Below are 17,746 nucleotides of genomic sequence, written 5' to 3' on the forward strand. Positions count from 1 at the left end.
GCTCTATACACTGTACACTTTATTTATATGTGGTTCCCATGGAGACGGCGAGGATGTAAGTGATATGCATACATTTAATAAACTAAATCACGCCCCACACAATTCTTTCCCCTACCACCGATGGATGTTATACTAACAAAGCACGAGAATGTATTCCAGGTATTTGACATCATTCTAATACATTATTCATCATCTATACGACCGATTTCAGATGCCTGACTTGGCGCTGGTAGAGACCTTCAGCTGGCAGAAAACAGTACCAGCAGCTATGATCCGCTGCTTGTGCAACGAGGAGATAAATCACATTCTTATTCCAGACTACCACGCACCAGACTCATCTGAAATGTAGATCCTGTGCAGACCATTTCAGTTTGTGAAGTATGGTTAGTACTGATTAGACAGCAGTACCATCCACTCCCATAAAACTATGCTTGTAACTGGCAGCTGGAGTCTCCCTTCTGGAATGTACAACTGGCCTGGAATTTCAGCATTAACGGGGACTCTGACTCATACACTTATGGGCGCCTGCACTGACTCAATCTTACACAAATGACTTTTATGCAGGTGGAGTAGCAGCTCGGAGACATTTATTGAAGACTATCCGATATAGTAAATATGAGAAAAGCACACAGATGTGCCCGGGATTTGATAGATGAAAGGCGTGCATGTAAACGACCAAGGCAAATGTCTTGGGGAAGAGTATCATTTTTACTTACACTATAAATCCTCACCACAGGATATAGAAAACATGTGCATCAGTCTGTTAAGAGAAGGTGTAATAAGATACAAGCTCTCTAAAACCATATTTACCCAGAATAACCATATTTACCCAGAATAACTATATGTACCCAGAATAAAGGGCATCTAAAACCAAAAGTGAAAATGTAATACAGTAAAACCATGGATTACGAGCATAATTCGTTCCAGAAACATGTTTGTAATCCAAAGAACTTGCACATCAAAGCAAATTTCCCCATAAGAAATAATGGAAACTCAAATGATTTGTCCCGCAACCATTTATTATTCGTCCTTCAGTTTATAGTCCATATAAAAAGATTATAGCAATGTAATAGGTTGCGTAACCATAAAATGTCCATCCACAAAGGGATTAGAAGCAAAATCTAGCAGGAACTATAGAGTATGAAAGAGAAGAGACGCGCCTCTAAGTGTAGCAATATGTTGCTAAATGTTGTACCTTCATTAACCTCCCTGGCGGTATGATTATTTCAGATTTTTGGTGCTGAAAACGGTACAATTATTTTGCATGGAAATTTGGCGTTTTATATTGTAGGCCTGTAATTCTTAGAAATAACTCACTTAAATATGTCCATACCAGAGTCTAGTAGACATCCCAGGTATGATAAAGTTTGAAAAATGAATCATAAATTATAATATAATAAATAACTATAAATAATTATAAAAAATAATAATAAAAAATATTCAATAATGTAATCAAATTAAAAACACTGAAATTTGCTCAGCTGCAGAATTGTCGCTGTCATTAGATTTAGTGTTCGATGATGAATTTCCCCACAAATCATTATCGCTCAATTCTGCAAGTGATTCTAATTTATTATCACTGTTTTCTAGCTAGCTAGCCACTTTTGACATAAAGGGACACTTTTTGGTTGCTATGGACAATCTCCAAATTCCAAGCAGAAAAAACAGTATTTATAATAATAATAATCTGTAAGATTACAGTGTACTGTATATGCACTGTGTTTTTACTTTTTTGAATTTGGTGCCATTCTCCGTCCTCGTGCGTCGCAACGCTTGCAGGGAATGGAGCCGGCGGAACTCAGCACTGTGTGAATCGAGCGAGGAGACAGCTCGCACACACAGCGGGGAGACATCGCAGGATCCAGGGGACAAGGTAAGTAACTTTCCCTGTATCCTGCAATGTAGCCCCCCAAAGCACCTTGTCCCCATGTTGATGGGTACAAGGGTGTCATCCCCACAACCCGTGCCCGGTGGTTATGAGGGTCTGCGGGTGGGGAGCTTATCAGAATCTGGAAGCCCCCTTTAACAAGGGGACCCCCAGATCCTGCCCCCCTTGTTTAAAATGGTAACGGGTACATTGTTTCCATACCATTTCACAAAAAAGTGTCAAAATGTTTAAAAAAAACAAGGCACACCTTGGGACAAGTCCTTTATTTAAAAAAAAAAAAAAAGCCCCCGGAAGTCCATTCATCTTCTTCTATGGCTCCACTATCGGACCGAAAAATAAAATAAAAAAGATCCACCTCCATGGGAGGCACCCGCCGTATGACGCTTCAAGGCCGATGACAGTTCATTTATAACTGAGGGCGGGGCCACACAGTGGTCCCATCCCCTCTGACGCCACGGGAAGCCATTGGGAAGTCCCCGTGTGTCAGAGGGGGCGGGGTCTCTCGGGTACGTCACATGTGGCCCGCCTTCACTTATAAAATAATTGTTATTGACGCTGAAGTGTCATACGGCGGATGCCTCCCATGGAGGCGGATATTTTTTATTTTATTTTTCGGTCCGTCGATGGAGCCATAGAAGAAGATGAATGGACTTTTGTGAGACATTTTTATTTTTTTATTTTTTAATAAAGGACTTGTCCCAAGGTGTGTCTTGTTTTTTTTTTACATTTTGACACTTTTTTTGTGAAATAGTATGGGTACAATGTACCCGTTACTATTTCAAATGGGGGAGGGCCAGGATCGGGGGTCCCCTTGTTAAACGGGGCTTACAGATTCCGATAAGCCGCCCGCCCGCAGACCCCCACAACCAAGGGTTGTGGGGATGAGGCCCTTGCCCCCATCAACATGGAGACAAGGTGCTTTGAGGGGCTACCCCAAAGCACCTTCCCCATGTTGAGGGCATGGGGCCTGGTACGGTTCAGTAGGGGGGAGCTCTCTCGCCCCCCCCCCTCTTTTCCTGCGGCCTGACAGGTTGTGTGTTCGGACAGGGGTCTGGTATGGATTTTTGGGGGGACTCCCACTCCATTTTTTTTTTACATTTTGGTGCGGGTTCCCCTTAAAATCCTTACCAGACATGAAGGGTCACCTATAGACACCCCTTAGGTACAAAATTTAAAGGAATATTTCACTTTTATTCTTTCACTTTAAGCATTATTAAAATAACTGCTGCCTTTTTAAAACTTTTTTTTGCATTGATACATGTCCCTTGGGGCAGGACCCAGGTCCCCAACACTTTTTATGACAATACCATGCATATAAGCCTTTAAAATTAGCACTTTTGATTTCTCCCATAGACTTTTAAAGGGTGTTCCGTGGCTTGCGAATTTGCTACGAACACCCCAAATTGTTCGCTATTCAGCGAACAGGCGAACACACCGGGCTCATCCCTATTGCAAAAGAATCAAATTTATTGAATATACATAAAACTATTTGAACATAAAGACGATCGATGATTAAAAAACATCAATGTTTGTACAATAATTACATACAAAAGAACAAACAAAAAACAACAACTTACATGAACAGTATGACACCAAAATAATACTCTTCGGTATATAGTAACCCCCGGTACCAATGCGTTTCTGGTTAAAACACCTTTGTGAGGGGTATAGTATAGGAGTAAGTATAGTCACAATTTGTTTTTTACATGCAAAATTATTCCAAAAACAGGCGAGGCACCTGTGCAGGCGGTTTTGTGGATGGGCGCCAACCAGGAAACGGTGGGGTCATAAAACTCAATAGGTTTCAGGTTTAGTATCTGCCTATTGGGTGTAAAAAGTAGGTTCTAGCGGCTTGGTAAAACGATGTACAATATCAGATGGAGATAGCTGATCAGAGCTTTAAATAAAGCTCCTAGTCAATAAGTGACACCAGGACATCCCAAACTGTATACGTATGTGTCATCCCATAGGAGTGTATCCATGGGTCCCAGAAACTGGGATTTCTCCACTCTGCAGTGCCTTTTTTTTTATAACGCAAAACAATTGAAACCACAGAGGTGAGCAAATACCTCCAAAGGAAAGCTCTATTTGTGGGAAAAAAAGGACCACAATTATATTTGGCTACAGCACTGCACGAGTGCACAATTGTCAGTTAAAATAGCGCAGTGCCGTATCGTAAAAAATGCAAACACTTCACTGTCAAGAGTCAGGGCACAGGTGCATTGCAAAGTCTGTATTTTGCACCCCTCCCTGTCCTCCTTATCACATTTCCCAATGGTAATAGAAGCTTTAGATGCAGGTGAGCCAAGATCCCACTTCTGTCCTATGCCTGGTATTTATCCCTCTTTGGAACCAAGAGTTCTATGAAATAAACATACACCCATGCCAACCTTAGACAAAGAACGCCATCTTTCTTTATGGTTGGACAAAGTACCTGTAGCTTGTCAAGATGCAAAAAGCACAATTTAAGTGCATCAGAAAACAATCTAGCATTGTGCATTTAGAAGTTCTTAATATACAGCAATAAATATATTTCTGAATCTGTGCAGCATCAGGGATTTCTTTTACACAAGATTTTTACATTAATCACTCTGAACAATACAAACTGCTACAGCCAACAGCTTGGCTGACACTCAAGTATAAATTGCTATAAGCGGATTTTACCCTGCACCACTACAAACATCAAAAAGCACTAAAACGTATACATAATACAGATGATGGATGGTGTTACACATTTAGGAGAAGGCGTAGGATTATGATTTATAATGATTTATTATGATGCAGAACAAATCTGAATGCATCAGAAACTGAAGATTATAAAACCTGGAAAGTGTGTTCTTCCAAAGTATTATAAATGTATCTCTGGTCAAAAGCTAAAACCGCAATATATAGTGTAGCATAAATACCTGGAGCTGTTATGGTGTTAATGTATTCAGTTTTTGATTTATTGCATAAAGTATCTGATAATCCTGAAAGCAATATTTATAGAAAGCTGCTTCCTGTAACACGGTGGGGGTTATTTACTAAAGGCAAATCCACTTTGCACTACAAGTGCACTGAAAGTATACTTGGAAGTGTGGAGATCATGTGGTGACATGCAAGGAAAATAAAAAACAGCATTTTAGCTTGCACGTGATTGCATGATAAAATCAGCTGAGCTTCCTCTCATTTCAGATCTTCCCCTCAGATTTAAAGCGATTGCACTTCTAAATGCACTTTCAGTGCACTTGCAGTGCAAAATAGATTTGCCTTTTGTAAATAACCCGCAGTGTCTATGTCTTACCAACTTGTTTAAATATTCTACCACCATAGCCACCCTGTAAAGCGGGCATGTCCAAAGTCCGGCCTGTGAGCCAATCGATCGTTCCGGTTTTCGGACGGCCCATCAGGTAGTTTTGACATGTATATCTTTTGTGGCCCTCAATGAATACTGAGTGTCGGGGGCCACAAAATATATATTTGCTGGGTGCTTTGGAGGGGACAGGGAGGGGGCGGGAAGAATTCCGTACACACAGGAGAATTTCCTGTTTATCACGGCAGCCTCTGTAAAAGGAAGTCCCGTTTCCTGCTCTGCCATTGGATAACTGTTCTGTCCATCAAAGGAGGCGGGTCTTTCTATTAAAGAGGCCACCGCGAAAACAGGAGTTTCTCCTGTATGTCTGTTGGCACTCGTCTGCCCCCTCCCTGTCCCCTTCAAGGCTGCAGATAGGCATGGATCAGGGTGCACTGATGGCAATGGTGAGTCTGCATTCATGACAATTGTGAGTCTGTATTAATGACAATGAAGATGCTGCATTCATGGCAATGGGTGTGCTGCATTCATGGCAATGGGGGTGCTGCATTCATGGCAATGGGTGTGCTGCATTCATGGCAATGGGTGTGCTGCATTCATGGCAATGGGTGTGCTGCATTCATGGCAATGGGGGTGCTTCATTCATGGCAATGGGGGTGCTGCATTCATGGAAATGGGTCTGCTGCATTCATGGCAATTGGGGTGCTGCATTCATGCAATGGGGGTGCTGCATTCATGGCACTTGTGAGGTTGCAGATGGGCACTGATTAGGCTGCATTCATGGGCACTGACCTTTATTTTGCTTCACAGTTATTTATTTAAAATGTAAAATTTTCCTGAAACTTCCTTTTTGCGTGTTATAAGCTGATAAATATGGTATATCCAAATAACACGCCCGACACATCTCTTCACTACACACAACCACAAAGGCAAGATAATTCTTGTGGGGCAGTGTATTAGTGCTCGGATGAATCCACTTGACCCAATTTTCATGGTTTAAAGAATGTCAGGCAAAATGGTCGGCCCTCACACATGTTCACTTCATCAAATCTGGCCCTCTTTAAAGAATGTTTGGACACCCCTGGTGTAAAGCATTCTTCTCTACATGAAATATAATGATATGTGCCAACACTGCCAGTGACAAATGTCACACTCTGTTCTGTTTTCTCAACACAGGCAGCGGTGCATGATGAGATATGCCATTTACATCCCAAGTGATGCTGCGGAAGGTGGTAAACCAAAAATGTTGCGGCCGACTCCTGTAGAGCAAAAGTGAGAGGGAGGTGTCGGCCACAAGCAGACAAGTGGAGCAAGAGTAGGAAAGATATTTTTCTATATAATGATTATATTTTTTAACTATGAACTGTAGTGATTGGCTTGGCTGTCTCATGAAATCTTAAATATAAAAAGGTGTAGCTATGACTTTGGATATCCTTTATAATGGACAGTTTGTTGCCAGTAAGAATGCATCAAAACCAAAAATGCAATACGGTATATTGCACCTTACTAGTCCTTGGTGTTGTGGCTGCATTCATATAGTTACATAGTTACATAGTAGGTGAGGTTGAAAAAAGACGCAAGTCCATCAAGTCCAACCTACGTGTGTGATTATATGTCAGTATTACATTGTATATCCCTGTATCTTGTGGTCGTTCAGGTGCTCATCTAATAGTTTTTTTTTAATTAATGATGCCCCCCACTGAGACCACTGTCTGTGGAAGAGAATTCCACATCCTTACCGATCTTACAGTAAAGAACGTTCATTTTTAAAATTTTCATTTTTAAGCTTCCTTTACTTTTTCACCTGGTAATCCTGCACATAACACACTGCCTGTTCCTTGGGTGGCCACAATACTCCTCCACTGTATCTATGGAGGGAGTCATTGTTGTCACCCTAGAAGCCATTGTTGTCACTCTCCTGTTATGGCCTATAAACATGTCCTTATTTCTTCATCTCCATGAAATGGAGAAAAGGACAATTGGTAGTTTATTGAAAATACCCTGTTTCCCCTAAAATAAGACCTAGCGTGATTGTCGGTGTTGGCTGCAATATAAGCCCTACCACCCAAATAAGCCCTACTCTGTTTCCTCAAAAATAAGCCCTACCCTGAAAAGAAGACCTACAAGGACTTTAACTAGGGCTTATTTGGGGGGTAGGGCTTTTATTGCAGCTATCACCGACAATCACACTAGGTCTTATTTTAGGGGAAACAGGGTAGTTAGAAAGGAAAATATACTTTAATGCTTTAACAGATATTTTCTGTATTTTCTGATATGTTTCAGGTTTAAAAAAAAAAGGATTGTAAGCTGCAATACATTGCATTTTTCATGGGTTTGGTTATCCTTCAATCCTATGTCAAAAGTTACTTACAAAATGTAGGAAAACAATTCAACTTACCACAATCTTTCCCCCTGGACCTTGACTTTTCACTGTGCCACCAAGCCATTGATTTTCTTTACTCTCCCGATTCCTATCAACTGACAGAGAAACAAATATTTAATCAAAAGTGGAACGGAGATGATATCTAGCCATTTCTTTTCTTAGAGACAGACAGGGTTATCCTATTAAAATATTTGCAAACCTCTTACTGACCTGCATCTCATAAATGACAGTACATTGCGACTTACACTGTTTTACAAAAAAATTTAACCACTAACGCTTGTTCAAATGTGCCAGGAACCAATCAGCCAATCAGATTTCTTTGTACCGACAGTGACAGATGAATTTGTTTTGCTTGCCACAGGTTGGTAGAAGTAAGTAGACTGAGGACACTTGGGAGACCATCATATAGTCTATGAGGACCCAGGGCATAGGAACCGGCAATGAGAAGAAGATTCACACCACAGTAAAAAGACAGAACAGCAGGTCAACTCTGTGAGATTTAGGTAAGTTGGGAAGGGTAGGTTACTTGAGCTAAGAGTAGACAGGCAAGGTATGTTTACTTTCTATAAAAGCAAAAGACTGGCACTGGCATTATAAGTGGTTATACGAAAACAGACCCAGAGATCAGAAGACATGTTATTTCACACACTTGCTGATCATGTATATTTATATCTTGTCCAAACACCCCTTACAACAGCCTTATCACAAAGAGATAGCATCAATCAGCCCAGGAATGACCTCTAAAAGTGGCTGACCTAGAAGTGTCAGCACAGGTTTACTAATGTATAACACGGGGTAGCCTGTAGACCACTAGCGGTCAACCAACTTGATATAGGGGGAATCAAGTATGGCCCCTAACATCAGAGGCCGCACATCATATTCAGTGAAAGTAATGCTACAGAAAGCTGTCAGAGACCGCAGACATCAACAGGAGGGTGGTAAAAAGGCTACAAGTATACTACAAGAAATGGTCCGACACTGTAGACATGCAACAGGAGACGGTCAGAGACTATGAACACGCCTTAGGAGTTGTTGGAGAATGGAGACATGCTTCAGGAGACACTTTATATGAGACTTCTAGAGATCACAGCCCCTTTCCACATTAATTGTTGCTTGTTTATGCTCTTAACAGCCCTCTGCTTACTCCCATATTTCATATTTCTCATAGCAAGATCCATTAGAGGAATCAGAGGAAAAACAAAACAAGTACAGAGGAAAATGCATGGACAACGCAAAAAAAAAAAGTAATATAGCATGATAGAAATAAGCCAAACCATTAAACAACAATAAACCCTTTTAAAGAATATTCTTCCTTCATTGAGTTAAATAAGAAACAAGACGCAGACAACTGTTAGATGTCTGCAGGGGTCCAGAGGGCCATATAAAATTTTTCAAAAGAACCAGAGTTGTAAAAGATCATCAAATGCAAGAACCTTGAGTTCGGGTTCACATATGCGCTGCCGCAGTTCCCGGCACGCTGTCTGCGCTCCTATTAGTCACAGGCACTGCCACTTCCCATTCTTCTTTCCAGGTTCTAGCTCTTTGGCTATTAGGTTGGCTGGGCAACAATGACGTCACTCTCACACATGCACATGGGAGTCACATTGCCACAGCACAGAGACATGCCGTAAATGTATTCTGCGCATGTGCAACTCCATTTTCATCAACTGGCAGGGAGAAGGATTTAGGACAAAAGAGACCAATAGCATATCTTCTGTCATAAAGTCCTATCTGTTAGTGTTTTGTTTTTTCTGGTTTAAAGCCCCATACACAGGGGCAGAATGTCAGGAGACGTTCTGCCAGCTTCTTTCGGATGTGCATGCTGGAAAACCAGCAGGTGATGACTCCCGATCAGTGCTCTCAGCCAATGGCAGAGAGCGCTGATCGGAGAATTCTGGGGGGGTTGTCCCCCTGTCAGAACACATCAGCTCAGTGGGGGAGATCGCTGGACTAACCTTGCATGGTTTGTACAGGGGCTCAGACTGGAGCTGTCAGGTTATTTTTTTTGGTGAAAAAAAACTGTAGTGTGTACCTGGCTTAATTCTGCTTTAATTAAGTCAGTTTGCCTGAACTATTCATACATTCATTATATTCAAATTATTTGCCAAAGACTATTGATTCCTGAACAGATAATTATGCAGCCAGACAGATGGGACCTTTGAGGCCTGTATTTTCACTGTAGATAAGACCCCATAGCCATGTGTAGGAAGACATCTATTAAATGCCTGTAAGGCTTTAGACAAAGAGCAGCTAGCCCCATGGGCTTCTCCAGTCTGGCTGCAAATTGATTTATTCAGGTAGCAACATGATTTGGCAGCTTCTGGATAAGAGAAAAAAGATCTATTGTTCATATACCTTGTAAGAACATGTTATTACTCTGCTGTATTTCTAAGGCTTGTTTGTGGGTACAGCAGACCACAACATGTGAGAGAGTTCTAAGGCATAGGTGCCGTTCATTTTTTCAATATGGTAAATCTGCTTTGGACTCATAATGTTGTGTGCCCTTATCTCTTTTTTGCTGGGCTTTTTTTTAGCCAGTGGGCTGAACTAAAAAAACAGATTCCTCCATCCACACAATCGGGGAGGATCCCACACACCATTGCACTGCATTGTCACAGCTGCACCCACTGTTGTCGAGCTCATGATTTAGAAAGGTTGTCCAGTCACTGCTGAACCAGCCAAACGAATAACATGGTGCAAACAAAAGTACTGTACAGAAGCTTTCCAAAAATCACTGTATGTTATAAGTATGCAAATGAGGAACTCTGACTTCCCAGTGATTTCAGTTACTCCATGCTTGCTCCTGGTTAGTGACATATTGAAGCCAGAGACTGACATACTTTTCGATGGACTTGGTCCGGCGGACTGGAATCCGTCAGACAATTCGATCGTGTGTGGGCTCCAGCAGACTTTTTCTTCCCAAAAGTCCGGCGGACCTAGAAATAAAACTTGCTTCAAATCTTTCTGATAGACTCGAGTCCGGTCGAAAAATCCGTTCGTCTGTGTTCTAGTCCGACGGACTAAAATTGAAGCTAAGGCAGCTATTGGCTACTGGCTATGAAATTCCTTATTCTACATCATCATGTTCGAATCCGTCTGACTTTTGGAGTGATCGTGTGTGGCCAAGTCCGTTAGTTTGGCGGACCTCAGCTACAAAGTCCGTCGGATTGTCCGCCGGACCAAGTCCGTCGAATAGTCCGATTGTGTGTACGCTGCATATCACAGCCCAACTGTCAGGATGCTTATATTGTGTTACCTTCTCACAAAACTTTTATGTTACAAATTACAGCTGATTCTGAAATTGTTGTAGGGCTTTCATGCAGTGGAAACAACAAAACGCAGAATCATGGTACTTATACAACTGCATTAAGAGAAACTGTCACCTAGCCCATTCAGTGTGTTAGTAAAGATCCCTCACCCCCCGTAACAGGGCTAGATCTAGAGGGGTGCTGGGGTGGGCTGTGCATACTGATGGGGACATCTGATGTAAGGGAGCACTCGGATGGGGATACCTGATGTAAGGGGGCACTCTGATGGGGATTGCTGTTATAAGGGGGCACTCTGATGGGGATACCTGATGTAAGGGGGCACTCTGATGGGTACACCTGATGTAAGGGGGCACTTTGATGGGGATACCTGATGTAAGGGGGCACTCTGATGGGGATTGCTGTTGTAAGGGGGCACTTTGATGGGGATACCTGATGTAAGGAGGCACTCTGATGTGTACACCTGATGTAAGGGGTCATTCTGTTGGGGGTACCAGATGTAAGGGGCACTCTGATGGGGATCCTGATGTAAGGGGGCACTTTGATGGGGATACCTGATGTAAGGGGGCACTCTGATGGGGATTGCTGTTGTAAGGGGGCACTTTGATGGGGATACCTGATGTAAGGAGGCACTCTGATGTGTACACCTGATGTAAGGGGTCATTCTGTTGGGGGTACCAGATGTAAGGGGCACTCTGATGGGGATCCTGATGTAAGGGGGCACTCTGATGAATACACCTGATGTAAGGGGACATTTTGATGGAGACCCTGATGTAAGGTGGCACCCTGATAGGGACCTTGATGTAAGGGGGGTACTCTGATGGGAACCTGATTTAAAGGAGGACTCATGGTGTAAAGAGGGATTCTGATGACGACTCCTTATGTAAAGGAGGACTCTGAAAGAGACATCTGATATAAGGGGGCACAGGTTCTGTTTATTCACTAATAATCTAAACCTAAAGACAGTCTAATACAGACTAGTGTTTTTTCCCGGTCACAACACTGTGTGATTGTATGGATAAAGGCAACCTGCCGCTACAGGTGAGGCAAAAGCCTAATGGTAGCTTCACCTGGGTGCCCGCCCCGGCTCATCTCCGTATATAGCAACAAATAAAGAAACGCCTTTGCCACAGGAGGAAATACCCTGTGCTTCTGAGTATAGGGGAGCATGTGACCTCTTCCCAAGTGCATGGGTCTAGCATCCAGTCGGTAGGCTATATCACTGTCAAATGATTAGGGGGTGATATCCCAGCTCCTCTTATGCCCTGTACAGGATCTCAAATTTTCCGAAAACAAAATCTGGTCTGACTTTTTCTGATCATTTGCAGAGAATTCCGATCGGACAAAGTACCATGCATGCTCAGATCAAATTACGAGACCAAAGCTATTGGTTACTAGCCTCAACGTAGTCCAGTGGTAACAAACGAATGTCATTACGTTCCGAACTATCAGATTTTCCAACAACTTTGTCCGACCATGTATATGCAACACCAGTTTAGTAAAAAATCAGTCGAAAAAATCTGACGGATTTTGTTGTCAGTCTGTCCGACCGTGTGTACAAGGTATTAGCCTACAACACAAAGTAACATCTTGAATTTCAGTCCCAGTTGTAGCAGAGGCAAGATCTTCAAGGGAGCGCTGGTATGATGAGTATATAATGGAGGTGTTCAATAGGACACAGATAGCAAAAAAACGGGTTATAAAATCTCCCTCACCCTAACCACAATGAAAAATAGGTTTTGACTTTAGTTAAACTTTAAAGGCTTAGTACATCTTTCTTTTTTCCACAGCAGCTTCCCCATATCCCAAAACAGTATTAATGTACCTATTTTCCAGAAAGATCAAAGAAATCCATAAGTGTTACCAGGCCAACAGCAGCTACTAGTTGCTGCCTTGCAGGGATGGACTGGGACAGAAATTTGGCCCTGGACTTCATCCAGACCGGCCCACTTACATTTTGAGTGTCCCATCAGCACCCCCTTACATCAGAGTGTCCCATCAGCACCCCCTTACATCAGAGTGTCCCATTACCAGCCCCCTTAAATCGGCGTGTCCCATCAGCACCCCCTTACATCAGAGTGTCCCATCGGCAGCCCCCTTACATCAGAGTGTCCCATCGGCAGCCCCCTTACATCAGAGTGTCCCATTGGCAGCCCCCTTACATCAGAGTGTCCCATTGGCAGCCCCCTTACATCAGAGTGTCCCATCACCAGCCCCCTTACATCAGAGTGTCCCATCACCAGCCCCCTTACACCAGAGTGTCCCATCGGCAGCCTCCTTACATCAGAGTGTCCCATTGGCAGCCCCCTTACACCAGAGTGTCCTATCACCAGCTCCCTTACATCAGAGTTGCCCATCGGCAGTCCCCTTACATCAGAGTGTCCCATCAGCAGCCCCCTTACATCAGAGTGTCCCATCACCAGCCCCCTTACATCAGAGTGGCCCACTGAGCCATCGGCCCACCGGGAAACTTCCGGTAGTCCCGATGGCCAGTACATGCCTGCTGCCTTGTATACAAAAACTTCTCCCTATCATCTATTCAGGTGTCCTGTGCTAAAGACAGGATGTGCTGACTGTTGGCCCATAAGATCTCAACCTCCAGCTTGCCACCAACGCCATTGGGACACTCTCCCCAGTGTAAATTTTCTCCAATGTTATGGTTTGTGACTGAGTTGTGCTGGGAAATTACTTAAAATGCTTTCTCTCTCAAGAAAAATGCTGCTTTCAGTCCTCACCTTGCAGAGCACCGTGTCAACAGAGCTGAGTGACAGTCATACTCGTCCCCACTCAGATTTGTATGGCAGAGAAGAGGAGGGCACCTATCTAACCAGCTATACTATGGAGTGCACTGGATCTAACTGTGGTGTTTATTGAGCTGCACAGTCATGTTTAGACATCCTGTGTTACTGCTTTACCAGGTAAATGAGGGCTGTAGTATAACGTGTTTCTGATTGCATATCTAATTCTGTTACTTCAATGGGGCTTCAAACTGATTCTGTGTGCATAAATAGCATACCAATGGTGCTAGTCTGCTCTGTTTCTCCCCCATAATTACATTAATGCGGCCAATCATTATCAAAGGCAAAAGAGTGTCATTACCTTGACAACTCGTATGTAGTGGAAAAATGTAATCAGGATCTCCTGCTAGGCAACAATAACAGATCCATGACAAATAGTATCTGCTTGTTGTTAGCCAGTGCTATTAATCAACTTCTCCTTCCCATTATTGGAAAGTTCACGAGCAGGCGCTATGAGAACCCAGAATGAGCCCCCTCCAAAGAAGAAACAGGATCTACTCAACCCCAACTAACCCCCAAATATTTAGGATTAGGATTACTTTAGGATCAGAATTACAGTAACTTCTCCGAAAAAATGAAAATGTCAAAATTAAAAGTATAACTATAAAACAGATAGACATAGTAAGTAGAAAAAAAAAAGACAGAAAATTTAGGAAAAGTTGGTGTACTGATATAAAATTGGTAGACAATGCCAGAGTTGCCTCAAAAAATGCAAGGAGCTACTCTTAAATTATGAAAGATAATTTTGCTGCAACTCTATAACAGCGAACCCCTGAGCATCCAGACATCAACAGTGCTGGTTTTATTAAATTTTAAGTACTAATTACAGTTTTGCAGAGTTAAAGTACTATTTTTTTTTTATAAAACATTATTTCCTTTAGCTCCACATCATTATAGATTATTGCATGCTTATTTAGCAGCATTTCCTCCAAAAAAAAATGTTTATTTTTAAAAATCGTGTATTCCTAATTTCCTACTTTTCTGAACTCCCGGTCAGGGATTGTATACTGTTCACGTCATTGGCCTTACTGACACAATGAGGTTGATTTACTAAAACTGGAGAGTGCAAACTCTGGTGCAGCTCTGCATAGAAACCAATCAGCTTCCAGGTTTTACTGTCAAAGCTTAATTAAACAAGCTGAAGTTAGAAGCTGATTGGCTACCATGCACAGCTGCACCAGATTGAGCACTCTTCAGAACACTGCATTGCTTGTTTGGGAGAATCCCATAGTTTGCAGATGCTATAACTTTACAACTTTTTGCGCAAAACAATCAATATACGCGTATTGGGATTTTTTTTCTCAAAAATATGTAGCAGAATAAATATTGCCCTAAATTGATGAAGAAATTAAATTTTTATATTTTTTTCATTGGATATGTTTTATAGAAGAAAGTAAAAAATTGTTGTTTTTTTTTCAAAATTGTTGGCCTTTTTTTGTTTGAAGCGCAAAAAATAAAAAACGCATAGATGATCAAATACCACCAAAAAAAAACTCTATTTGTGGGGAAAAGGGTTAAAAATTTTATTTGGTTACAGTGTCGCATGACTTTACAATTGTGAGTTAAAATAACGCAGTGCTGTATCTCAAAAAATGGCCCGTCATTAAGGGGGTTAAATCTTCCAGAGGTCAAGTGGATCAGTGATCACATACAGTGAGGAAAAAAGTATTTGATCCCTGCTGATTTCGTATGTTTGCCCACTGACAAAGAACTGATCAGACTATAATTTTAATGGAAGGTTTATTTTAACAGTGAGAGACAGAATAACAACAAAATAGTCCAGAAACACTTTTAAAAAAAAGTTATCAATTGATTTGCATTTTAATGAGTGAAATAAGTATTTGATGCCCTATCAATCAGCAACATTTCTGGCTCCCAGGTGTCTTCTATACAGGTATGAGTTGAGATTAGGAGCACTCTCCTAAAGGGAGTGCTCCTAATTTCAGCTTGTTACCTGTATAAAAGACACCTGTCCACAGCAATCAATCAATCAACTTCTGATCTCTTCACCAAGGCCAAGACCAAAGAACTGTCTTAGGATGTCAGGGACAAGATTGTAGACTTGCACAAGGCAGGAATGGGCCACATAGCTAATCCCCAAGCAGTTTGGTGAGAGGGTGACAACAGTTGGTGCGATTTTTGGCAAATAGTAGAAACACAAAATAACTGTCAATCTCCCTCGGTCTGGGGCTCCATGCAAGATCTCACCTTGTGGAGTTTCAATGATCATGAGAACGGTGAGGAATCAGCCCAGAACTACACATGAGAATCGTCTCAATGATCTCAAGGCAGCTGGAACCATAGTCACTGAGAAAACAATTGGTAACACACTACGCCATGAAGAACTGAAATCCTGTAGCACCCGCAAGGTCCCCCTGCGCAAGAAAACACATTTACAGGCCTGTCTGAAGTTTGCTAATGAACATCTGAATGATTCAGAGAAGAACTGGTTGAAAGTGTTGTGGTCAAAAGAGACCAAAATCATGCTCTTTGGCATTAACTCAACTCACAGTGTTTGGAGGAGGAGGAATGCTGCCTATGACCCCAAGAACACCATCCCTACAGTCAAACATGGAGGTGGAAACATTATGCTTTGGAGGGGTTTTTCTTCTAAGGGGACAGGACAACTCCACTGCATCAAAGGGACGATGAGCAGGGCCATGTACCATCAAATATTGGTTGAGAACCTCCTTTCCTCAGCCAGAGCATTGAAAATGGGTTGTTGATGGGTATTCCAGCATGACAATGACCCTAAACACAAGGTCAAGGCAAGAAAGGAGTGGCCCAGGGTCCAGCAATGCAGGGGAACAAAGCCCTGCTTGTCTCCCCCTCCTCTCTGCTGGACTGGCATTGACACTGTGGGCGCCTGGCTGGGGCACGCAACTGTGCATGCGCGAGCTGCGCAGCACGCTGTGACTGGCCGGGAAATCATTTGAGACCTGTGACGTGTTCCAGATGATTGCCGAGAGGGAGTGGGGAGAGGAGAACTGACTTTGAGTGCTGCGGGACACTGCGGAGCCTCGGAAGTGGGAGCTGGAACCCTCTAAAAAGAGGGTTTCCGCTCCTCCCCCCCCCAAAAAAAAATGGCATGCCAAATAAGGCATGTCAGGGGGTCACCTTCCCTTAAAGCGGAAGTTCCATTTTTGGGTGGAACTCCGCTTTAAGGTCCGGGAGTGGCCTAGCCAGTTTCCAGACCTTAATCCCACAGAAAATATGTGGAGGGAGCTGAAGGTTCTAGTTACCAAACTTGAGCCCCGCAACATTAGTGACTTGGAGAGGATCTGCAGTGGGACAAAATCCCTCCTGGGATCTAAGCAAATCTGGTGGCCAACTACAACAAACGTCTGACATCTGTGATTGCCAACAAGGGTTTTGCCACAAAGTACTGAGTCATGCTTTGTGATGGGGTCAAATACTCACTTTACTCATAAAAACTTTTTTGAAATGCGTTTTTCTGGATATTTTTGTTGTTATTCTGTCTCTCACTGGTAAAATAAACCTACCATTAAAATTGACCACACTCCCCTGTCTAGTGTGCTAATTTCTTAAAAGGGAAAGCAGAGGGACTGGCAGGAACACCAGGGATTTTCACACAAAGGAAGCATCACAAAGAGAACAGGATACATTTTCATACAAGTACATGGTACAGCAGGCACATACAGTTTTAGGAATACAAAATGTTGGGTTTAAATATTCTTTAACCCCCCTGGCGGTATTCCCGAGTCTGGCTCGGGGTGAAAATTTTGTACCATTAGCGGTAACTCCGAGCCAGACTCGGGACCGCATTGCTGGATCCAGGAAGAGTATGCTTACCTTGTGCCCTGGATCCAGCGATGTCCCCCCGCTGTACACGAGGTGGCTCGTCCTCCGCTCGATCTATCACATCACCGGGCTCCGTTCCTTGCGAGCGTTGCGACGCACGGGGACGGAGAACAGCGCCAAATTTAAAAAGTAAAACACACACATTACATACAGTATAGTGTAATCTTACAGATTACATTGCTGTATGTAATTATTTCACCTCCCTTTTGTCCCTTGTGGTTTCTCCCATGTCCTGCATGCAGTTTTATATTATAAAAATGGTTCTTTATGCCTGGAAACTGGAGATTGTCCATAGCA

General features: G+C 42.7%; 1 protein-coding gene across 4 annotated transcripts in view; it reads right to left on the bottom strand.

Moving 5' to 3' along the window:
* ITGA7 (integrin subunit alpha 7) overlaps positions 1 to 17,746 on the bottom strand; it is a 206,745-nt gene that overhangs the window by 99,963 nt on the left and 89,036 nt on the right. For all 4 annotated transcript variants that reach the window (XM_077483363.1, XM_077483361.1, XM_077483360.1 and 1 more), the window contains exon 3: positions 7,579 to 7,658. In XM_077483363.1, the coding sequence (XP_077339489.1) occupies positions 7,579 to 7,658 (80 nt within the window). The remainder of the gene's footprint in view (positions 1 to 7,578; positions 7,659 to 17,746) is intronic.

Source organism: Lithobates pipiens, unplaced genomic scaffold, assembly GCF_037356315.1.
Source record: "Lithobates pipiens isolate NorthernLeopardFrog02 unplaced genomic scaffold, aLitPip1_a1.2 Scaffold_16, whole genome shotgun sequence".
In the NCBI taxonomy this organism is placed as follows: Eukaryota; Metazoa; Chordata; class Amphibia; order Anura; family Ranidae; genus Lithobates; species Lithobates pipiens.